This window comes from Physella acuta, unplaced genomic scaffold, assembly GCF_028476545.2.
Source record: "Physella acuta isolate Inbredline_101_S28 unplaced genomic scaffold, ASM2847654v3 ptg000107l, whole genome shotgun sequence".
Taxonomy (NCBI): Eukaryota; Metazoa; Mollusca; class Gastropoda; family Physidae; genus Physella; species Physella acuta.
This window is the reverse complement of record NW_026731627.1, coordinates 453146-477758: the sequence shown is the minus strand read 5'-3', so window position 1 is coordinate 477758 and position 24613 is coordinate 453146. Positions and strand designations below refer to the sequence as shown.

At 37.2% G+C, this 24613-nt stretch overlaps 1 protein-coding gene across 3 annotated transcripts in view; it reads right to left on the bottom strand.

Annotated features, from left to right (window-relative positions):
- Positions 1-12979: 12979 nt before the first annotated feature.
- LOC131933610 (UPF0764 protein C16orf89 homolog) overlaps positions 12980-24613 on the bottom strand; it is an 84137-nt gene continuing 72503 nt past the window's right edge. For all 3 annotated transcript variants that reach the window (XM_059290307.1, XM_059290315.1, XM_059290302.1), the window contains exons 4-9: positions 23320-23501; positions 22504-22615; positions 17553-17715; positions 13685-13877; positions 13352-13398; positions 12980-13129 (exon numbers count right to left, since the gene is read on the bottom strand). In XM_059290307.1, coding sequence (XP_059146290.1) covers positions 13044-13129; positions 13352-13398; positions 13685-13877; positions 17553-17715; positions 22504-22615; positions 23320-23501 — 783 coding nt within the window. In that variant the 3' untranslated portion in view covers positions 12980-13043. The remainder of the gene's footprint in view (positions 13130-13351; positions 13399-13684; positions 13878-17552; positions 17716-22503; positions 22616-23319; positions 23502-24613) is intronic.

Below are 24613 nucleotides of genomic sequence, written 5' to 3'. Positions count from 1 at the left end.
TAAATGTATGTTGAACTGTTTTCTGGTCTATTGAATAGTTACAGAGTTTTGAATGGCTTAGATGTATGTTATTGAAATGAGTTTTTTAACTTATTGTGAGAAGTGAGATCCAAATGTATGGAAATCTGGTAAGCGCTTCTCAATTCAAAAAATAAACAGAGATCATTTTAATTTTTCACCAATCTTCCATTTTTTTAAACTGAACATGAATATCAACTGTGTGTACTAATTTTTTAAAATTTCTAATGTTGAAGTGAATGTCTCTGCTTGTCTATTTATCAGAACTTTATCCCACTGTTTTCTTAGATGATGTATGTAGCTATTAGTATTAGTTTGTATTTTATTCAATTGCCTTTTGAGCATTGGCTTAAACTTAAAGTAGATACTTTTCTGATACTGGTGTGCCTGGTCTTCCTTATAGATATAGCTAAATAGCAGAATCAATTGAGATCACTTTTTGCATAATGAGAAGTGTTTTATTGCAGGTTATTAACATCATCTTGGAGGTATGCAGATGAAAGAGAATGTAAATTTCATAATTTGGTAGATTTATTGAAACATGTAGAAGATAACACACAAACAAGAAGTGTTTATAAAAACTATTAAAAGAGAAATTGTTAACAAAAAAAAAAAAGTAGGCCTATATGTTAACATTTGTACATAAAATAACTTTAGATAACATCATGCTAGAAGAATAACGACCATTCCTTGGTTTAGTTTTCATTTAAATGTTGCTTAATTAAGCAATAGGCTCTTCCAAATGTATTCCTTTCCATGACAAAACTACATTTGGGATATTATGTCTTTGCAACTTGGTCAGTAAAATTGTCTTTCGGCCATACATAATTACAGGGCCGGCGCTACCTATAAGATGAACTAGGCGGTCGCCTAGGGCGCTAGCCATAGGGGGGGGGGGGGCGCAAAATGTGTAGTTTCCAATAGCAAAGAGAACCTAATAATTAATAACTTTGGTTACATAATACAAACTTTAAACTTTAGGGTAATATACAAAGGCGTGGCGATCTATTTCGAAGCCCGAGACGAACTATCAATTTTGCGCCCCATCTTCAAATTAGGCCTTATATACTCGCCCCCCCCCCAACCTCCCTCACTATGAAAGGTTGGGGGGGGGGGGGGGGGCTTTTTACCAGTCACTGACTTTTTATTTTTGTGTCCCACAATTAATGTAGAAAACAATTAAATAAGTCCGTAATGCCCAGTAGCAGTCAACATTCGTTATTTCGACTGTATATAATTGAGTAATCAGCTTTTTATATTATTATCTACGGCGTTTGGGGCCTTCTTTAGAAGGCTATTTGAATTTTTAAATAGGGCCGAGTCTAATTTTCTCTCACTTTGAATTAGACATCTCGTTAGCCAGGGAGAGATTTAGATCGTTAAACTAAATTAATTGTTGGCACCGCAAGATCCTAAACAGAATGTTAAAGTAATATTCTAACACACACACACACACACATATATATTTATATATATGTACACACGTATATATACGTTTATATATATTATGTATAGGCCTATATACATACATATATATATGTATATATATATATATATATATATATATATATATATATATATATATATATATATATATATATATATATATTTATTTATATTTAAATATATATATTTAAATATATATATATATATATATATATATATATATATATATATATATATATATATATATATATATAAATATATATATATATATATATATAAATTTCCACATATATAATATGGGGTTTCAAAAAACATTTGCGGGGGGGGGGGGGGGGGTTAATAAGTTTTGCCTAAGGCGCTAAATAACCTCGCGCTGACATTGATTGAGTCTAGTTATGTATAGGTATCGAAGTTTGATATGTGTTGTGAATGTAGTAGAGTATATCAAGCAGTCGAGTTTATCGTAAGTTAGATTATTTCAATTCAGGACGGAACACACTACAAGGAAAGGTTGGCGTTATCTAGTTGAAAAAATCGTTAGTTTTTTAGGAATCTATACATCCACTCTTTAATTATTAATATTCATTAAATAGGATGGAATTTATAGCTAACCGTAAACTTTGTTTTTCAAATTATACTTTTTTAAATATATAATAATTCTAGCAATGTCTAAAACAGTTAATGTGTTTGATTTTTTGAAAGACGTCCCTTTAAGTAAGGGATCCAAAAATTTTATTTTGCTTGTAAAGTGAGAATACCATAGAGTGAATTTCATGAAAATTGAATAGAAGTAAGTTATAATAAAGCTACAAGTTTTAGACTTTCAAATAAAACCTACAGTTAAGTATTCAATAGGTAAAAAATATACTGTTTTCACAAAATTACATAGCAAATATAAAACATGGATTATAATTAATACGTAAAGAAATTTAGATAGTGTTATTGTCTTTATCAAACATGTCTTAGTTACACTTGGTTAATTTAGCAATTCTTGTGAAAGTTATTTCCCTTGAATACAATTTTGTTATTTTGATTTTCAAATGGGAGATAAATCGTTGCTTAACTTTACATTCATTTCAAATTCCTGCACCTTAGGTTGACCGCTTACATATAAATACAACTTCAGGTTATTATTTGCTACTGTAAAAAATATATAGAGCTTAAGTTCTAAACAAAATAGTTTGGTAGGTTTTTTTTAGCATTATCAAGTTAAAAACAAATACATCAGTAGCCGTTGTAGATTGCAATACTTAATGTTAGTATTGTTAGTCTTAGTCGTAAATTAAACATCTAATTAATTGTCTTTTCAAATTTTTCACCCTCTGCTAAAGGATTCATCATATATAATAATTTTAGGCTGGAATCAATATCATTTATAACCTTTTATTTTTCAAAAACAAAAAATCGTTACATAATCACACAATATAGACTTTTTGGAATAATAACTAAAGACAGTCAAGCTTAAAACAGGTAAGTTCCGTTTTGGTCACCTTGGGAGGGCTGCAGAGAGTCCAACACTACAAGAACTTTTTTTTCAGTGTTTTTTTTCCAGCACTTAAAATTTTCTAAGGGGGGGGGGGGGAACTATGTCGTAAAGTAGACTCGTGAACTTAGCAACAATTTCAAAGAAATGTGATTGCGCTGGCAAACTGGCATTGAAGGAATTAGTACAAACTTTTGAGACGAAGGAGGCAAGTAAAACTTGATTTTGATGTCTACTTATAACGTGTATGCAATTGATGATAAATTAATATGTCACTTTTAATGAATTGTTTTCTTATACATTTGCTTTAATAATTACTTTGTGTGAAAGGGGGCGTTTTAATAAGTTTTGTATAGGGCGCTAAATAACCTGGCGCCGGCATTGTAAAAGTAACAACCGTTATTATCTTTTCCCATACGTGCCCAAGACACATGAACAGATGAAGTAGAGTTCATCAGTTTTCGGCATACATGAGGATAGTGTGCTCAACACTATGCCCAGCCACCGCCTTTGTTTCCCTAACATGAGTCAGGTACTCATTAGAGCTGGGTGGACTCAGGGACGACCGACAGACTAGAGCCCGGGATTCGAACTCGGGACTTTCGTGTTAGCAGTCTAGCGCTCTACCGTCCCCAATAACAGCTGTTGGCTATATCATAATGCCCATCTTTTATATCCAGTTTTCGATCTGAACTTATCACAATTTGTTAGCAGTCTAGCGCTCTACCGTCCCCAATAACAGCTGTTGGCTATATCATAATGTCCATCTTTCATATCCAGTTTTCGATCTGAACTTATCCCAATTTGTTAGCAGTCTAGCGCTCTACCGTCCCCAATAACAGCTGTTGGCTATATCATAATGCCCATCTTTCATATCCAGTTTTCGATCTGAACTTATCACAATTTGTTAGCAGTCTAGCGCTCTACCGTCCCCAATAACAGCTGTTGGCTATATCAAAATGCTTATCTTTTATATTCAGTTTTTGATCTGACCTGATCATAATTTGCTTTTCTACATCACGAGAGAAATTATAGTCATCCACCTCACTCTGGTTAGATAGAATCCAATCCCTTTTAACAGGGAAAGATTTCAATATCACCAATAGGTAAAGAAGCAATAAGCTGAAATATTTTCCCAGCAAATAGGCAGCGTCAGAGGCGTAGCGAGGGGGTGGGGGTGTGGACCGCACCAGGTGACACCATTTAGGGGGGGTGACACCAAGGCAAAAAATAGTAAAATATATAGAGAAAAATGATAATTCCACTTAATTAAGTGATTAATTCGAGTGTTAAATAGTTTGAGGGGGGAGGGGGGAGGTGCAAATCGAAAATTGAAAATGTGTCCCAGGGAAGAGTCTGGGGGGTGACACCATTAAGTGCCGCCCCGGGTGATACCGGACCTCGCTACGCCACCGGGCAGCGTTCCATCTTTTCAACTGGCATTATTTACTTCTATTTAAATTTAACAGTTTCTTGTTATGGATAATTTTACCAATTAGAATTTTTTTACATTATTTTTTTTCCTGCATGAACGTAGTTTTCTTTACAAATTTTAACAAAGCATCATAAAAGAGCACAACATGAACGTGTTTTTCCCACGTTTTCTTTAACTTGCTTTCGCGTCCGGTTCTCCAATCAAATCTTGCGATCGACATTTCTGGCACTTCCCAGTTAGCTAGCGCGCTGAAATTTTCAGGGAAGCTTTGTTTTGGATGACAATAGAATATTCAATTGTTATTATTACTAAATTGATCCATGGAAACATTTTATTGAGCATTTTAGACCGCTATATAATTGTAGTAAAAACGTGGGGAAAAGGGGACATAACCCAGTAACTGTAATTTGATGAAAACAAGGTTCGGTACTTTCCCTCTTTTTACTGAGTAGTGTTCATGCGGTGGTAACAACTGGTGGCCAGTATGGGGGAGACGATATGGTCGAGTGGTTGGGTACACGATTGCTATCCCACTCGACACGGGTTAAAATCTATGTGTTCTAGTCAGTAACGTATTCACACAACGTGTTTTTTACGAGTTGTCTTTTTACGAGTTGTCTTCGTTTACCCAAAAAAAAGTGAAAAGATAAAATCGATAGCAAGATTTTAATGCAAACAAACAGACAAAGACTAAAAAGTAGAAAATAATAATCATTAAAAAAAAAACAAAAAAAACACGTTTTCTGATTGAACTAAAAAGTAGAAAATAAATACTATACATCACAATAATGCAAGCGATCACTCTACTATAAGCGATCAAAAACGTGGGGCGCCGTGATTTTCTTACAGTTTCTAATACTGTTGACTCTCTACAAGCTCCCTAATAAAAGTCAATAGTATTATCTAATCAATAGTAATATAACTTTTACTTCGGCGCCCCACGTTTTTCATCGCTTATAGTAGAGTGATCGCTTGCATTATTGTGATGTATAGTATTAATTATTTTCTACTTTTTAGTTCAATCAGAAAACGTGGGTTTTTTAAAACTTTTTTAATGATTATTATTACAAATTAATGTAATTAAGAAAATATTATTTAAAAGATGTTTACACTGGGTTAAGCTATATGTGTAGATGGTTAAATTAGGTACTTAATTAATATTCTTTTAAAATCTCATGAATGCGGTGGGGGTCGATACTCTAGTGAATTCATAATAAAAAGTGTAAGTTATTTCATAAATATATATAAATTTTTTTAAAGTAAAACGAATAACTTGTTTTAATTAAGATAATTATCCTTAAGATTTATTAAACGAGAAGACACTAGGGTCTTTTTCACAACTCACACTCGCGCGATATACAGTCTCCAGCAGCCTATCTGTGAAGGCAAACAAAGACTAAATACAGATAAAGGGGTCATCCATAAATGACGTCACACTCGTAGGAAGGGGGAGGGGCTGGAGGGAGGATACGTAATTTTGTGACGGGGGGGGGGGGGGGGGGGTCAGATTGTGTGACGTCACACTTTTTGCGTTATAAAAAGTTATGTTAGAAAACTAATTTTAGTCGGATTTTTCGCATTTTAGAAAAATGTTTTTATAAATTGTATTAGAAATTGATTAAAATGTTGATCAAATTCCGTCAAGATTTTAGAAAAAAATAGATTTTTTAAGGAAAATTCAACTGCGATGTTGAGTTGTGTGTGTGTGTGGGGGGGGGGGGGGGTTGTAAGCTGAGGTGTGATCTCATATAAGGGGAAAGGGGGTTGCTTTTTTGTGACGATGTGTGAGGAAAGGGAGGGGTAAAAATCGTCAAAAAAAGCGTGATGTCATTTATGAATGACCCCTAAGTAAAAAAAACTTTACTAATGTTGACACGTTTGGTAAACTATTGGTAAACATTAAGATGTGTACACAGATGGATGAACCAGAAAAATATCAGTGAGATTTTCTTTTAAGGAGAGATGACTGATGTTGTACACCAGGGGTCTCCAAACTACGGCCCGCGGGCCAGATGCGGCCCGCGATGTCCACTCATCCGGCCCGCGGAGATCTTTTTGTCCACGGAGAAAACGTTTGTTGGTGATGGCTGAGGAACTTTGCCCAGAAAAATCGAAGACATACCTGGAAGAAACTGGCCCCCAAGTTGAAATTTAATGGTTAATGTGGCCCTCGGACTGAAAAGTTTGGAGACCCCTGTTGTACACTGAGGGTGGCATACACCTCTTTCGACTAAAGAAAGTGACTTGCCTATAGGGCTGGTAAGTAGGTCAATAAACAGTTATATGGCCCATGCAGGTTTTATTGAGCCGTAGAACTGTTTATTGACCTACTTACCAGCCCTATAGTTAGACCACACAAAACACATACACTTGTTGTAGAGACTGATCATTGAGACTCATACAGACATACTCCTGTTTTACACGACATAATTTTAAATTTGTCCCTTGATTTCAAGGGAACCAAAATTTTTGTATGTATGCTATTGCAAATTACAATCATTGTGTCGGAAGTGATAATAAATCTAAACTAATCTTTGATTACAGCTAATGTGTTCTTACTTGTGTGTAGAGTTAATTTGAGTTCACACTTGTTTAAGATGTACTAAATTGCCGAAATTTCTAAGTACAATTTAATAAAAATCAATTTAATGATAAACTAATTATAATGAACATTTCATATTTTGCATAGTATCAGACTTTGTTCTGTTACTTAAAAATTTGCTCTTGCATTAATAGTTACCTCCCTTGAATGAATTTTTAATATTAATTTTATTTAGGTGATGAAACTAGTCTAGGTTAGAGCTCAAGTAGATGGTAGAAACAGAGAATAAGTATACCTTACTTAAACAGACCAATGGCAATACAGGAGCTGACCGGTCACGTGGGACGGTCAGCTCACCAGTGAAGCGTCGGTCAGCAGGGAGAGAGCAGACGGTGATAGGTAGCAGCAGTGGCGTAGCGAGGGTGGGGGACGAGGGGGAGGGGGGTGCGGACAGCACCAGGTGACACCATTTAGGGGGGTGACACCAAGGCAAAAAATAGCAAAATATATAGAGAAAAACGATAAACTCCGAGGGAAGGGGGTGCAAATCGAAAATTGAAAGTTTGTCCCATGGCGCCGGGAAAGGTCGCTACGCCTCTGGGGGGGGGGGGGGGGTGACAACATTAAGTGCCGCACCGGGTATCACCCGTCTTCGCTACGCCACTGGGTAGCAGTAAAGAGCAGACGTAGATATGTAGGGCTAGTGAACAGTTAGATAGAAGAAGTAGTAGTAGACAGTATGAAGTATAGATTAGTAAGATGTTTTATGGCAAATAAAAGTATTAAAAAAAAAAGATTAGTAAGATATTAGTAGGAAGTTGATTATGTAAAATAAAGAACATCAAATCTTGAATTGGACCTGTGTGTGTGGTGTTTTCATAGTACTATACCAGATCGGGTCTCTTCCGGAGCCCCCCCCCCCCCGAACGAAATGGATTTTTTATAGAAAATATATAATTTTAACAGTGTCCCCCCCCCCCCGAAGAAAGTCTACCGCCCCCCCCTCCCCCCCTCGAAAATTTCAAGTGCCCCCCGAGAAAAAAGTCTAGAAAAAGAAACACTGGTCTCTTCTTCTCACCACCCTCACAGTCACCCATTACAACGTCCTCACAGATTTAGGATTTGTCCTCTTCCTTTTTTGTGTCTTGTCTTCCGCTGTTTCTGTTGCCTGTTTTATTTTACCTGGTACTGTGTCTTGTGGGTGAGTTTTTATCAGTCATGATCATCAGTGGATGTGACCGTACTATGTACTATCTATATATATATTATTCTCTTCATGGGGACCATGCGAAACACCACGTCACCGCACACCGTTACTCCCCCGCTTTCTAGGCATATAGCTACCACCTCCACCCCCACCATTTTGGTGTGCTAAGGTTAATTTTGGCCCGAATGTTTACAATCGTAGAGCCGAGTCGAATTAGGGGCAGATAATTTAGATTTTAACCATTTGAAACTAAAGCGAGGTAAGAAGTTCTGCTTGATCTTTTCATTGTCGTCCGTAATCTATCGTCACGGATGGCTGCTTTCACGGTTTCAGGGGGGGGGGGAGATAAGGAAGGGAGGGTAGTATCCAATTCACTGACTATGAAGTACTGAAAAGTAGAAAATAAAACAACTAAAAAGCGGCATATGATACGCCGCGGGTCAGCTCGTGTAGTATATTGGTCAATATACCGATTTATTCGTTTTCAGAATGTTTTTTCAGAAAAATCTGAAAACGCTGAGTGAAATAAACATAGTCTTTTAAAAATATAATTACATGACGAGCGTTTGTTTTTTCCCCATTTTAAACAAACCTAATATGTGATATTACACTACTTAATTTTAATAAAGCGGGAGTGATCTCCCCTAAACTTACTCGAATATACTTATACAACACTACAGGGGATGACAACTCGGGAAATAGACATGATTTTTAATCGATGTTTTATTACTTAAACTTTTTAATATAGAATAGAATCTCGTAGGGAAAAAGTGAACATCAAACAATGTGTGTGTAATAGTGTGGAATATTAGTACTTTATTAATTCATATGCCTTTTTGAGAAATCAGAAATAGCGTAAAGAACTTCTTTCGGTAAACGGGAATTACTCAATTTGACAGGAGGCAGATAGTTAGATCTTTTATTTATTTGTGAAGCTTCCTCTATCTATCTGAAACAGCACTCAAGTGAAAGGCTTTTGAAAAACCATAAGTAGAATAAGTTCCACCTCCTGTTACCGGAAATAAGTTGTTACAGAACCACAAATTTGATAGAATACGTATATGTGAAATTTCATCAACCTAGCGGTAACGGTACTCAAGTTATTGTGTTCACAGACACATATCCGCACAGACAGATACACACACAGACATACGGACAAAATTGCAAAACTATGTTTTTCCAACACAAGGAGGTTAAAAACGTCGATTTCGATTTTTTGCACGCTTACAATACTTTCTCTATTTTTGTGCATTGTCATTGAAGACAAATGTATCAGAAAATTTGAACGAAATTGCTGCATTAGAACTGGGTCAAAATTTGCGACAAACCGACAAACGGACGTTGTGAATTAAGTAAAAGCTTGTAGAAATAATTTATTTTTGTCGTACGGAGTACTAGATCTAGATTAAAAAATCGTCAGACATTGTCGGGTTCTAGACATAATAATATTGCTGCTTTCATTCATCACATAGGTCAGGCCTAAGTAAACACGATGATATGAAATTCAAATGCAGCATTTTTAAAAATCATTATTAAATCGGCCTTTGTTTTCACTCTAAAAAAAAAAAAAAAATTGCAGGTCTACAATTAAATGCAGACCAGCACATTTTTTTCGTGTGCAGATTACATGATTTTTGTATGATATAACATAAAAGAGTTATTTTATTTCACGTGTGGACGTTCTCAGCGAGGTGACACCCCACCCCCCTTCTTTCCAGTTCAAGCGCGCTTATTAATTTCGAATCAACCCTTTATCTTCCCCCCTCCGTTCGGAAGTTACAACCCATAGGAGCTGAGCGATCATGTCGAGAGTATGGTGAGTTTCACTGTTAATATTAATTACATTTTTGACCATTCACCATGACCAATTCCTGGCTACTCCTGTAGAAATAGAAATATTAATTTTGCATCTTTTTAATTGAATCAATAGCGTAGAGCAGGGGTCGGCAACCTGCGGCTCGCGAGCCGCATGCGGCTCTCTTGATGTCATGATGCGGCTCTTCAGCTCCATGCACACATATTAATGATTGTTTTATTTTCGAAACTTTTAAAAATATTGTTCTGCAACATTCGGTGATGAACAATATAATAATAAATATAAACAATAAACACTCGCTTTTCCATTCAAATATTTATTTACTCCCCATTTCAATGTACTTTCTATTAAATTGTCTATCCTGAATTGAAAAATTCAACTTCATGGTGGATATTACAATGAAACTAAACGAGCTTAATGTAAAACTGCAAGGAAAGGAAACCCCAGCCCATGCCTTGCTTGAAAAAGTTGATTGTTTCGAAAAAAAATACTTTTAATTGTGTTGAAGACACAGAGAGCGATAATTACTTGATTTCGATAAATTTGAAAAAAAATGAAACCAATGCTACTTTTAACATGAATTACTTCAGCATTAAAATAAACAAAATGAAGGATGGATTCCTGAGTGATTTTAGCAATACAAAACAAATGCATGTACACTTTGACGTTCATAGTAGATCCTCTTAACACGAAAACAAATGAGATCAACATTGAGCCATTTAGAATTGATGCTGGTTCCCTTCAAATGAAATGGCTTGATTTGAAAACCAAACATTTGTGGAGTGGTAAGTACACGGAACTCAGAAGAAAATTAGGAGATTTGGAGGTCCAGAAAAACATGCACGTTTCGCTGCACAACTGGAAAGCACTAAAATAAATGCCTCGAGTTGAGGATACTACAGTGAGGTAAAGGAGTTGGCATTAGGAGTGCTGACGATCTTCGGGTCACTATATTCATGCGAGCAAGCGTTTTCTTCCATGAATAAAGTAAAAAGTAAATAAGCCAACAAGTGTTTCTTCATTGCAATTCTTGGGAGGGCTCTGCTTCCTTCACCCCCCCCCTGTACGAAATGGAATTTATAAAGAAAATATATACTTTTAACAGTGTCCGCCCCGTCGGAAATTTTAGTCCGTCCCCCGCGAAAATTATAAGTGCCCCCCCCCCCCTTTCCAACCCAACCCAACCCAATCCAACCCACCCCCTCCCCCAACCCCTACTTCGGAGAAAAAATTCTGGTAGAAATATTGTATATATATATATATATATATATATATATATATATATATATATATATATATATATATATATATATATATATATATATATATAATCCAAATAAAATATCACAATATTGAAATAAATACTGGGAAATTTTGTAAACTGCAACTTTTGGTTATTCCGTCTGAAGAGGTTGCCGACCCCCGGCGCAGACGATATCAAATTAACTAAATTGTGTTGTCCCTTGAGACAAGGGATCCAAAATTTTACACTTAACAAGTGGTTTCTTCCAGAAAATCATACGTAATTGTAAGTCAAATGATAGAAAAAAGCGGACATGTTGTTATTTGTGTCTACAGTATAGTTATAGCCCGACGCTCTTTAGAATTTAATCCATTAATGCAAAGTCATTGTAATACTAAATGAAGTAATTTATGACTAAACTAATCATAATGAACATTTTTATATGTTATTTTTACCTTGACTTTTGTTCTCTTTCGTTTAGGTTTTTCTATTGCATGTATCGTTATCTCCCTTGAATAAATTTTATTGTTAATTTGTTCAAATGGGAAGTAATCGCATAGAAACGGTTATGCTGACTGCTTAGATCTAAATTACTAGATCTAATTCGCAGCTTACCACAATTCATCACATACACGAATTTAAAAAATTAAACTTCCTGTACTTTATAAGATTTTTAATTTTTTAAATTTTAAATTTACCCTCTTTTACCACAAACATTATGTTTCTAGTCTCGAGTTCGAATCCGGGTTCGTCAGTTAAACGTCCATGAGTCCACCCAGGTCTGATGGGTACCTAACTCACGTTAGCAAAAGTAAAGGCGGCTGGGTAGAGTATTGACCACACTTTTCCTTTCATACGCCGAGGTCACGAAACATATGAACTCTACTTTATCTGCCCATTAGATCGCTAGGTCTAAAGAGGAGTCTTTTTGTTTTTGTTATGTTTCTGATAAGAATTGTACTGATCAGTAACCAATGCAGGAACACGCACGTTGTACACATGTATCAAGTAGAAAAAATGTGTACATTTTTTTTACACAAACAATAACACTTTCAAATCAACTCGTTACCCCATTTAAATATTTTTGTATCATAACACACATACCAACATATTTTTAGACCCCTGTCCTCTCCCCCTAATTTTTAAAAATTAAAATAACATTAATTCACACAAATAATTAGGTATCAACATATGTTTATTATCTTTCGTCATGTTTCTTAACCCCCCCCCCCTCCACCCTCCCATATACTCTACCGATCGTTAAAAAAAAATCAGTCTCCCCCTTCCCCCCCCCCCCCCCCCCAAAGCCAGCACCCTGGTCCTCCAGGTTGGGGGTTGAGCATAAGGTCAGCAACCTTATATCGTAAAACAAATTAATCGCTACAGAAACGCAAACTCCCCCCCCCCCCACCCCCCCCCCCCCCCCACCCGTTGGACCCCGTTAGCTGACGGTAGAGGGCAAGACTGACATCCCTTCATATTGACGGGGTCAAAGAAACAGGCGGACTCTACTTCCTCTGCCTCGTAAACCACAAGGGTACCTGCTATCCCAAAATCCTCCTAGTGGGTGAGGTCCTTTCATGCCTCCCTTTTCCCCCCTCCCCCTCTTCTATCCCACCTCCTCCCCCACTAAAAACAGCACATGAAAACAGAAACGTCATGTTTTTAAATTTAAAAAAAAACAGGATCACAAATTCCACTTGTAACATAAAACAAAAGGATAAAAAAAACTTAATACATTAAAAAAAAACATGTCATAATTTATTAATAAAACATAAACATCTTTGTGGTGGAATAATATCATTTTAATAACATATTTGCTTGTGTGTTGAGTATTCCTATAACATTATTTATTAGCTGTTAACTTGAGAAACTAGAAAGCGTAGATATGTTCCTAGTGTACCAATGGCAAGACCCGTTTTATGCGATAGACAATCACCTAAAGAAATGGGAGAGAATGTAAAGGGAGATAACTATATTTTTATGATAACAATAGAACAAATTCTAAAAAATTGAATAAATTCGGCGATTAGTTTTTTTTTCTATTGGTAAACAAATTTTGATAAATTAAAGTATATGATTTTTAAACATAATTCAACAGTAACTTAAAATTAACATTTTTTTGTGCTAATAAAATAAATGAAAAGGACCGATAACTCACCATGCATAATTCTTTCTCTCATTAATTTCCTGGACGTCGAGTGGTCACTGTTAGAAATTAATTATGTCGTTAATTTTTTTTCATTTACAATGCATGGATTAATGTCAGCCACCACAATAACACCACGCCACCAGTCACCCCCCCCCCCCCCCCGCCAACGCGCATCCACCAAAACCAATCCACCACCACACCAATAAACCTCCCACCCCACCAACCCCCACCCACCCCACACCAATAAACCCCCACCCCACCCATCATCACACCAATAAACCCCCCACCCCACCCACCACCACACCAATAAACCCCCCCCCCCCACCCCCACCCACCACCTACATATAATCAGCCTCGTGCGTCAGCAGTTCTAGAAGCTTCCTCTCGTCGTTCTGGAGCTCGGTCAGGTCCGACTCGACCTGCATCATCTGCCCGGGCAGACCCCAGCAGCCCCGATAGTTCTGCCACCCGACGGTCATGCGGATCCAATCGGGTTTGAAAAACTCTTTGAACCCTAGCACACCGCACAGCACGCCTGAAAGAAATACAAAATTTATATTCATTTTTACAAGCTTTTATTTAACTCACTTCCTCGACAGTCTGTCTGTCGTCAGTCTAGATCGAAACGCCGGAGTGAAAATTCGGAAACTTCTACTTGACCGATACGATTCACATTTGGCACGTGGGTCAAGACATGAAGACAATGCAATCTGAAACTAAATTTGACTTAATTGGATGCCTAATTAATTTTTTATGAATTAATTAAAATTTGGACCGAATTAGTAGACATGTCTATCCAACCACACCACACGCGTCATCACGTTCAATAGCTGCGCCATTAGGTTTAATAGCTGCACCATCACGTTCAATAGACGCGCAATGATTTTTAGTCATGTAACACTATTGTAAATAAAACATGTAAAGTACTGAAATTTTTTTTCATAAAAAACGTTTTATTACAAGCTTTTATGTAATGATGCACTAAAAAGTAGAAAATAAATTATACACTACTATTTAAATTACTATAAAGAAAAGCATGGGTCTCTTCTCAAATATTAGTAAAGGTATCCAATAGGTACTAAAGTACTAAAGTGACCCACGCTTTTCTTTATAGTAATTTAAATAGTAGTGTATAATTTATTTTCTACTTTTTAGTGCATCATCCCATAAAAGCTTGTTATTAAAACGTTTTTTATGAATTTTTTTTTAATTATATCGTTTTGAAAAACTCTTTGAACCCTAGCACACCGCACAGCACGCCTGAAACCAAACCCAAAAAAATTCAATTCATTTTTAAAACACAAAATTTAAATTCAATTTCAATTTGTGTCGTCTCTATTGTATTGTGACTTGAGGCGTAAGGGGTCATCCATAAATAACGTCACGCTTTTTTTGACGATTTTTACCTCCCCCCTCCCCTCCGTCACACGTCGTCACAAAAAGCCAGACCCCCCCCTCCTTAAATGACGTCACACCTCAGCCTACAACCCCCCTCAAAATTGCAGTTGAATTTTTTTTTTAAACATCGATATTTTTCCAAAATCTTGTCTGACATATGTCAAAATTGAGTATTTTTAATCAATTCCTATTATAATTTATTAAAACTGTTTTCTAAAACGCTAAATAACGTCTAAAATTAGTTATCTAACATTAGATATCTATAAAGCAAAAGTGTGACGTCGCACCATCTGAACCCCCCTCCCCCTCATCATACATCGTCACAAAATTACCGACCCCCCCCCCGTCCTCCCCCTTACGAGTGTGACGTCATTTATGGACGACCCCTAAGCTGGATTTTATGTTAAGAATAAGGGGAGGGGGGGGGGGTGAATATAACTTAAATGAATTTCGAATTTAATTTAACGTAATTTTTTTATCTTAGCATAAAATGCGAAACTCTAATAAAATCATAAGGAAATTCATTTACCGTACACACCATAAAAACTACTCAGTCGTCAAAACACACAGGTAAATAGCGTGTCAGGATAAAGTGACAATATCCTAGCTTTGTCGTCATTATCACACGCCACACAAGCGACTTATCTCCCCTTACAAGCATGTTATAGTTTCGTGAGCTGGGGTTTACAGTTAATATGTTTTGGCACGCGATAACATTGTCTTTGTTGTTATAATTCTACAAGTAAGCTAATTTTTACCTATTTGTTTGTGTAACTGATGCGAAATTGTTTTTAAATGAGCGTAGTTTGTTGATACAAAAATAAAATGTAAACATTTAATAAGAAAGTATGAAAAGAACTTTGTTCTTAATGCAATGTTGGAATGGATTTCCTCCAACACAATTAAGTATAGGTGTCAACATTTCAGCCTACTTTTCTTTCTGGATTTGCTTCCATAGCCTTTTTTTAACCAAGAAAAAACTACAAGAAAGCAGTTGTTTGATTTTGGAGTTGTCTAAGATTGTCTAAGATTGGTTTATGTCCCCAACTATCGAGCCTCATCTGCCCGGGGGTTCAAACCCGGGACTTTTAAGTTTAGCAACAATGATCTTACGACCCGACCACCGTGACCCGTCGGGATCGTTTATTTATATATATATATATATATATATTTCAGAGAAGATAAACTTATAACATTAGTAGGCCAAAGTGTCGCTTCTAATATATAGGGCCTACTTTTGTAACGAGTGGAGGGGTGTTCTTTAACACGTGTGTCAAAGTATTATAATGGAATGCTTCTAACTTATTTGCAGTCTAGTTTTCAGACAATTTACTATCTGATCTGCAAACTTTCTAATACAAACATTGATTTAAAAATTAAGTAAACATGATGTATGCATTCTATGCTGTCCAAATATAGCAGTAGATGTAATGTGCTTAAATCAAATGAGATATTAGTGTCTTACTATTAAATTTTTACAGTATCTAAATGCTAAAAATTAGGGGTAAAAAATGCTGTTATGAACTTTTAAAGTACCCAAACGTCTTGATTGATTAGGTTTCTACAGTAAAAAAAATATTCTAGTTATTGTAGTAAATATTTTTTTCATTTTATTAAAACGTTTTTCTTAACTCAGCTTCGCGTTTGTTTGTTTGTTTGGTTGTTTGGATGTTTGTTGTTAAAATTGACATCGAAAATTAGCCCACTTCTGATTGCTCTAGAGACCTGAAATTTGGCATGCATGCTACTTTCGCCTAACAATTTCAGATGCAATCATAAAAACTAGCAATTAGTGACCGTAATTAGCTTAATTTAATTACGCCCCAAGGACCATAAAATTGAGGACATGATTTCTAAAGATACCGACAAGACTGGAGGCCTATTGACACAGTTACTTCGGCCCCAATCGATGTGAGCGCGCTGGCCGTGATCGTATAGTGGTTAGTACTTCGCGTTGTGGCCGCGACAACCCAGGTTCGAATCCTGGTCGCTCAAGATATTTAGTCCGTGTATTTATAAACACTTTTTTAAAAACCACGTTTTTCATGTGTAGCAACGGACTAAAAAGGAGAAAATAAAATACTTAAAAAAAACTTTTTAAAAAAACACGTTTTTTATGTGTAGCAACGGACTAAAAAGGAGAACGGACACGGTAACACATTGTTAACGGTGACACGGTTGGTACGCTGGGCATGCTAAAATACACATAAACACGTTTTTCCTTAACTCAGCTTCGCGTTTATTTGTTTGTTTATGGGAGATTTGATCACGTGATTCGTGAGTAGATCTCCACGCCAGCAACGTAAATTACACCCTTTCTCTGTTTAAAGCGTATTGGTCGCTCAAGATTTTTTTAGTCCGTGTATTTAAAAACACTTAGTCAAGTCATACTTAATCAAGTGATTAGATAAAGTAGAAAATAAACTATATAAATTTTTTTTTAAAAACCACGTTTTTCATGTGTAGCAACGGACTAAAAAGGAGAAAATAAAATACTTAAAAAAAACTTTTTAAAAAACCACGTTTTTCTTGTGGACTAAAAAGTAGAAAATAACTATTTACATACATTTGATGACAAAAAACGTGGGTCGGGCAGATGGGTCGGGAAATTTGATGGTGAACGTACCCACGTTTTTTTTGTCATCAAATGTATGTAAATAGTTATTTTCTACTTTTTAGTCCACAAGAAAAACGTGGTTTTTTAAAAAGTTTTTTTTAAGTATTTTATTCTTATATTTAGTGTATTTCAACGCTTGTTAATATAATGGATTATATACATGATTTAACAACAATCACAGTGAACTGTACTTACTCTGTTCTAAAAATAGATCTTGTTTTAACTCCGGCACGTAACCATTGACGACTTCCTCTAAAGCTTCGCTATAAATAGATCCACAAAGTTTCTTCTGGAATTCCCGAACTGTTGTGCCGTTTGTTTTCGCCAATAGCTCGTTGAAGGCAGAGGTGCATCCTGCCTGTGGGGTGGAAGGGGTGTGGTTAGAGGTGTGGGGTGGAGTTTTATGAGAGGTGTGGAAGGGGTGTGATCAAAGGGGTGGAAGTGGTGTTATTAAAGGGGTGGATGGAGTGTTATTAAAGGGGTGGATGGGGTGTTATTAAAGGGGTGGATGGGGTGTTATTAAAGGGGTGGATGGGGTGTTATTAAATGGGTGGATGGGGTGTTATTAAAGGGGTGGATGGGGTGTTATTAAAGGGGTGGATGGGGTGTTATTAAAGGGGTGGATGGGGTGTTATTAAAGGGGTGGATGGGGTGTTATTAAAGGGGTGGATGGGGTGTTATTAAAGGGGTGGATGGGGTGTGATAAAAAGGGGTAAATGAGGTGTGATTATTGGGGATGGAAAGGGTGTGATAAAGAGGGTGGAAGGGGTGTTATAAAAAGGGGTGGAAGGGGTGTGATAAAAGGGGTGGAAGAGGTGTGATAAAAGGGGTGGAAAGGGTGTGATAAAATGGGTGGATGGGGTTTGATCAGAGGGGTGAATGGGGTGTCATAAAAAGGGTGGAAAGGTATGATAAAAGGTGTGGTTCGAATATGATGAGGTTTAAGGTGTGAAATGTAGATGGTATGTGGATTAGTTTAAATACGATGTTAATTAGTTGAGTAATGTTTAGGTTAAGGATATTGGATAGATGGATTATGTTATATTAGGTAGAAAGATTTTGAACGAGAAAATGTAGGACTTGATAATGTATAATATAAGAATGAATCGCACCGGACAATGGGTATTATAATATCGTCGTTTATAATTTCTTTAGTCTAAATTTATAAATATTGGCGTCTTACTTCCTTAGATAGCTTGTGTGCTTTAAAAAGAAAACGAACCAGAGGCGGATCAATGATTAAATTGAAGAATGGGTGCGATTTCTTTTAAAATTTAGAGTCCACTCACTTTACGTTAGCTAATGAAAAAAATTGAAATATTTTTGTTTGAAGCTGAATCTAGCTAAAACTGGCTTCGATTATGGTTAGCCTCAAAGTCAGAAGTCAAAGAAAAACAAACGGGATGACTTAAGTCAAATCTTAAACAACCCCACTGTGCAGCATGCAGGTTTATTTTAAACAGAATAAAAATTATATTTTTGTATGTATCTATTTACATTGGAATTAAATAACACTTGATGTAGACTTTAAAAAACACCACCCACAAAGCACGATCTTTCTTTTCGGCAAGATGAAATAAGATATCTGATATCGGCGTCAATATATTTTATCCGTTTGTAGCTTTAATAATTTAGATGAAATTTTTTGTAAAAAAAATTTACATTTTTTTTGTCGTCAGTATCATTAAACACATCGTTAAAATAGAACAAATATATAAAAAAAGAAAGTTTGAACTGTAAAGAGCAGTTACTCCATGATCAAAGTTCAGTAGAATTATCTTCTCCTGAATTTAAAATGAATCTCAACTACTCAAAGTCCCGGTACTCTTCTAATGTTTACAATTTTTAAACGAAACAAGGGCTACACAGCATGCATTCGCGTGATGGGACGGTTACATTTAAACATTTTTTACAACTATCCTAGTGTCTAGTCCATTATTCCGGGTCCGGTCCGATATCAGGGTATCCACTGTCATGGTGTCCGGTATCCGGTCCGCTATCCCGGTGTCCGGTCCGGTATCTTGCTCTCAGGTAACCCGATGTCAAATCCATTATTTCAGTGTCTAATCCAGTATCCCAGAGTCCGTTATACCAGTGTCCGTTATCCCTGTGTCCGTTATCCCAGTGTCCGTTATCCCAGTGTCCGTTATCCCAGTGTCCGTTATCCCAGTGTCCGTTATCCCAGTGTCCGTTATCCCAGTGTCCGTTATCCCAGTGTCCGTTATCCCAGTGTCCGTTATCCCAGTGTCCGGTATCCCAGTTTCTGATATCCCAGAGTCTGATATCCCAGTGTCCGGTATCCCAAAGTCCGTTATCCCAGTGTCCGTTATCCCAGTGTCCGGTATCCCAGTGTCCGTTATCCCAGTGTCCGTTATCCCAGTGTCCGGTATCCCATTGTCTAATATCCCAGTGTCTGATATTCCAGTGTCTGATATCCCAGTGTCTGATATCCCAGATTCTGATATCCCAGTGTCCGGTATCCCAGTGTCCGTTATCCCAGTGTCCGTTATCCCAGTGTCCGTTATCCCAGAGTCCGGTATCCCAGTGTCCGTTATCCCAGTGTCCGTTATCCCAGTGTCTAATATCCCATAACAACCAAACACGAGACAAAAAGAGTTCATCGAGTGCAGGCTTTTACCCACATCTGATCCCCTGCCTGACCCCCCTGATTGACCCCTCTGGCTGACCCCCCCCCCCCCCCCCCGACTGATCCGACAAGTCCCATATAGCTGGCGACCCTAGACCGTCCTTGTCAAAAACCATCCTATCTTAACACAACACGCTAATCAGATTTTATCTTAGATATTTTTTTTTCTTTAAGGAAGAAAAAACATTTCTTCGCTAAGAAAAAATAATAATCTTAGGGCAGAGAGTGCGTTAAATGATGAATAGCTTCAGACGCCAGCACTAATTAGTTGTTTAATTAATTAATATTTTAAAAAAATTTCAAACCACACCATCTAAATGGGTCAGCGTGGTCGAGTGGTAGAACACTCAATTAGTAACACCAAAGGCTAGGGTTCGGATCATAGGCTTGATGACGTTGGATGTCGTTGAGAAAACTCAACTCTAAATTGTACCTGGTACAAAAGATTAAGGCGGCTGGGCAAAGATCTAACAACATAACCCGGTAACAGGTTAACTCTACTTCATCTACCCTATTGACCGTCAGGTAACCTTACTGTTTTACATTGCTTATCTATTTATCTTTACTTTTTTATTTACATTTTGGCTTTTACTAATTAATTCTTTTCATTAGTAAGTCTGTTATAAACTAGATTGGTGATGATTAAAAAAAAATCTTATGCATCAATTATTTCCTGATACACCTAACATAATTATAAATTTCCTAACCATAACATAGAAAACGGTATTTAAAAAAAAAATTCAAATAAAACCATGACCTTTGCCTCCATTGCGCAACGTCATAATTTAGTTAATCTATTTTTAGCCACACCGCCCCATTTATTTTTGCCATTCTGCGTTCCCCTTGCTATGGTTTATCCTAGGGGATTCCCCTTAACGGGAGGCCACTCCGCATAAAAGCATGCGTATCCCCTTGGTACACAGTTCATTACCGTTCTTTGAGCTGCATTTAAATAAAAAAATTAGAACCCTTATATGAAGTCTGTAGGCCAACTAGTGTTTGGATTAAAAGGCCGAGGTTGAGTGGAGTGGAAAGTCATTACTAAATTAGTAATTGGATTTTGTAAATTGATGGTTAGTATAGAAAGGGGAGGTTAAATTAGCGAGCGACGTTTGATTATTAATTTGTGAGGAGAGTGTATAGGAGAAAGTAGGAGAGAGAGATAGAGAAGAGAGAGACGGTATGAATGAATGGTCTGGAAAATGTCAGGAATGACGAAGATGAATGGAGTGGACTAAGTTGTGATGAGAGGTTGGGAGAACAGGTTTTCACGTAGAGAAGTTGGGAAACAGGTTTCGTCTGATGAGAGGTTGGGAAAATATATTTTTTTTTATTTAATGAGAGGTTTGAAAAACAGGTTTTCATTTGATGAGAGGTTTGAAAAACAGGTTTTCATTTGATGAGAGGTTTGAAAAACAGGTTTTCATTTGATGAGAGGTTTGAAAAACAGGTTTTCATTTGATGAGAGGTTTGAAAAACAGGTTTTCATTTGATGAGAGGTTAGGAAAAACAGGTTTTCATCATGACTAATAAAACACACATACACAAGCATATATCATGTACACCAACACATAAGGAAACATAAGTACACACACGCTCAAGTGCTTAGCCACAATGATACACACACAAATACAAACACAAGCACTAACACTAACAATAACACACATACATACACACACAAACACTAACACACATACATACACACAAACACTAACAGACACAAATATACAGCACACAAACGCACACACAAACGCACACATATGCAAACATACGTATGCATGCACATGCGCACTCTAGGTTTATTGTTGTACATTTATCTAACCACTCATACACAAACACAAGCACACAAATATATACACACACATACAAATACACAGACTTGTCATCATTTAAAATATTTGATCTCTTAGCCGACTAAATGATCTTAGAGAATAACCGGCTAATCAAAACATACGGCCGGCTAATCACAACATACGGCCGGCTAATCACAACATAAAACCGGCTAATCACAACATACGGCCGGCTAATCACAACATACAACCGGCTAATCACAACATACAGCCGGCTAATCACAACATACTGCCGGCTAATCACAACATACTGCCGGCTAATCACAACATACAACCGGCTAATCACAACATACAGCCGGCTAATCACAACATACGGCCGGCTAATCAAAACATACAGCCGGCTAATCAAAATATACAGCCGGCTAATCAAAACATACAGCCGGCTAATCAAAATATACAGCCGGTTAATCACAACATGAAGCCGGCTAATGACTACATACGACCGTCTGATAACAAAATAAGACCGGCTAATCACAAAATACAGCCGGCTAATCACAGCATACAACCGGCTAATCACAACATACTGCCGGCTGATCACAACATACTGCCGGCTGATCACACTGAATAAATGATCACACAGATAGCCGGCTCAAACACGAATCTCCCCCCCCCCCCTCCGTCCCTCACATTCACCCATCACGTGACCCACCTGCTGGACGAAGATGTAGTACAACAGCTCGTGCGTGACGGCGTAGCCCTTCAGGCCGTTCCTGGTCATCATGGTGTAGCAGTCCATGCTGACTGTACACTTGGGGGCGAGTCTGGGGAGGAGGGGGTTAAAGTTAGGGTCTGAAAGTCCGTGCTCACTGTACCTATGGGTTCTCAGAAAGATGCTCAACGGAAAAAAGTTTTTTATTGTGTTCGCATTTTTCTATGTGCGCTTTTTTCTGTTTGCGTATTTTTCTGGTTGCGCATATTTCTGTCTGCGCATATTTCTGGTTGCGCTTTTTTCTGTGTGCGTTTTTTTTTTCTGTGTGCGCGTTTTTCTATTTGCGCTTTTTTCCGTGGCGCATTTTTTTTGCGCTTTTTTCCGTTGCGCTTTTTTCCGTTGCGCTTTTTTCCGTTGCGCATCTTTCTGGTCACCGTACCTGTGATTCTCGCTGTAATTTTTTCTGAACAACCTTACCGACTTTATTACGGGAATCCATTTAATATATCGCACTGATAATTAGCGATCATCTATGCATGATTTTAACTGCAATATTTATTATATTCTTTATTTTGCTTCTCTATAATATGTTGTTTTGCTCATATTAATTAAATCATTCTCACTGAATCAAAATTCAGGGGACGCCACTATATTTCTAAAACACATTAGCGTGAAAAGTATTATTATTTTAAAATACGTTGTCTCCCCTGAAATATTTTTCATTTATTTTCAAAACGACAATTTTAAAAAAAAATGTAAATTATCTCCCCTTAAATACATTTTCTTAGTTATTATAATACTTGTGTAGAGCCTCACCTGTCGTCTACCTTATAGGTGCCCATGATGGAGGAGAAACAGACATCACCATCCGTTTCTATGTAGGACGAGTCGTGCCCGGCGGGGGGTGGGGACTCCCCCACACTCTCCAGCTGGTAGTCCACCTGGTAAGGGGCATTTATGGTGCCCTGGAAACGTTCGAAGTAGTTCGAATCTTGCTCCTGGTAAATACGAAACAAAAACGTTACATTTTTTTTAGATAATATGATCGTATGGTCAAACGTGATGCATAGGCAGACATTGTTGGTAGCTGATTGGGTTTAGTAGTTCAGCCATCCACAAACTATATATACACGATATCACTATAGCAACGTGTATGTAATGTAGATAATTGATGTAAGCCTATATATATATATATATATATATATATATATATATATGTAACTAGGGTAGGCCTAGCTACTAGTTACAAATCTGATGCAACTGATAACGAACGATAAGCCGAGACGCAGTATTACAGTCTGATGCAACTGATAGCAGGTGGCTTATTAGATCGGAATGATAACAATCTCAAAGCCAACGCGTGCTATTTTGGGAAACGGTACGAGGGGATTCAGACGGCCTGTCAACTTTGATTGATAGGACGCAGATGTTTTATTAAACGGACTGTACGTTAGAACTGCGCAACTAGTAGTCGGAGACATCGAGTACAAGTATCGATTACGGAGGAATACAAGTACGAATACGAGTACGAATACAAGGGATAAATAGGAGGGGACGGCTGAACTCGCTGCTCTTCCCTTTTTGATCGCCCGCTCTCTTCATCGCTCGCTTTAGATCAGTCAGTCTGTGTGACATATCAAGTTGGTTATATTGTGTTAAGAAGGACAATAGACATGTGGATTCAGTTATATGAAGCCTAGTGAGGACTGTTAGGGGTCAGTTGATTCAGACTATTATTGTGAAGCATTCCTGTTGATTCATGGTGTTATATTGAAGCATTTCTTGATTCATGTAATAAAAGGATCAATAGCGAACCTGCATCTTCGAGTATTTCTACTGTAGTCGATGTTGTGTAGCATGAGTGGTTAAACTCGTTACATTTGGCACTACAGGCAAATAGTCTCGTAACATGTGGCGTTGCGAGCAGGGTAACTGTTCGCTCGTTACAATTGGCGTCGTCGGACAGGATGAATTCAACTAGACTTGCCGCTTTAGGCACCCATAGTCAACCTTGTGCATAACTGTGTTTAGTGTGTGTGTGAATTCGGACATTCAGGAACTGTGAAAATTGAGGAACGAGAAAAATTTTTCATACACACACGGTAAGAAA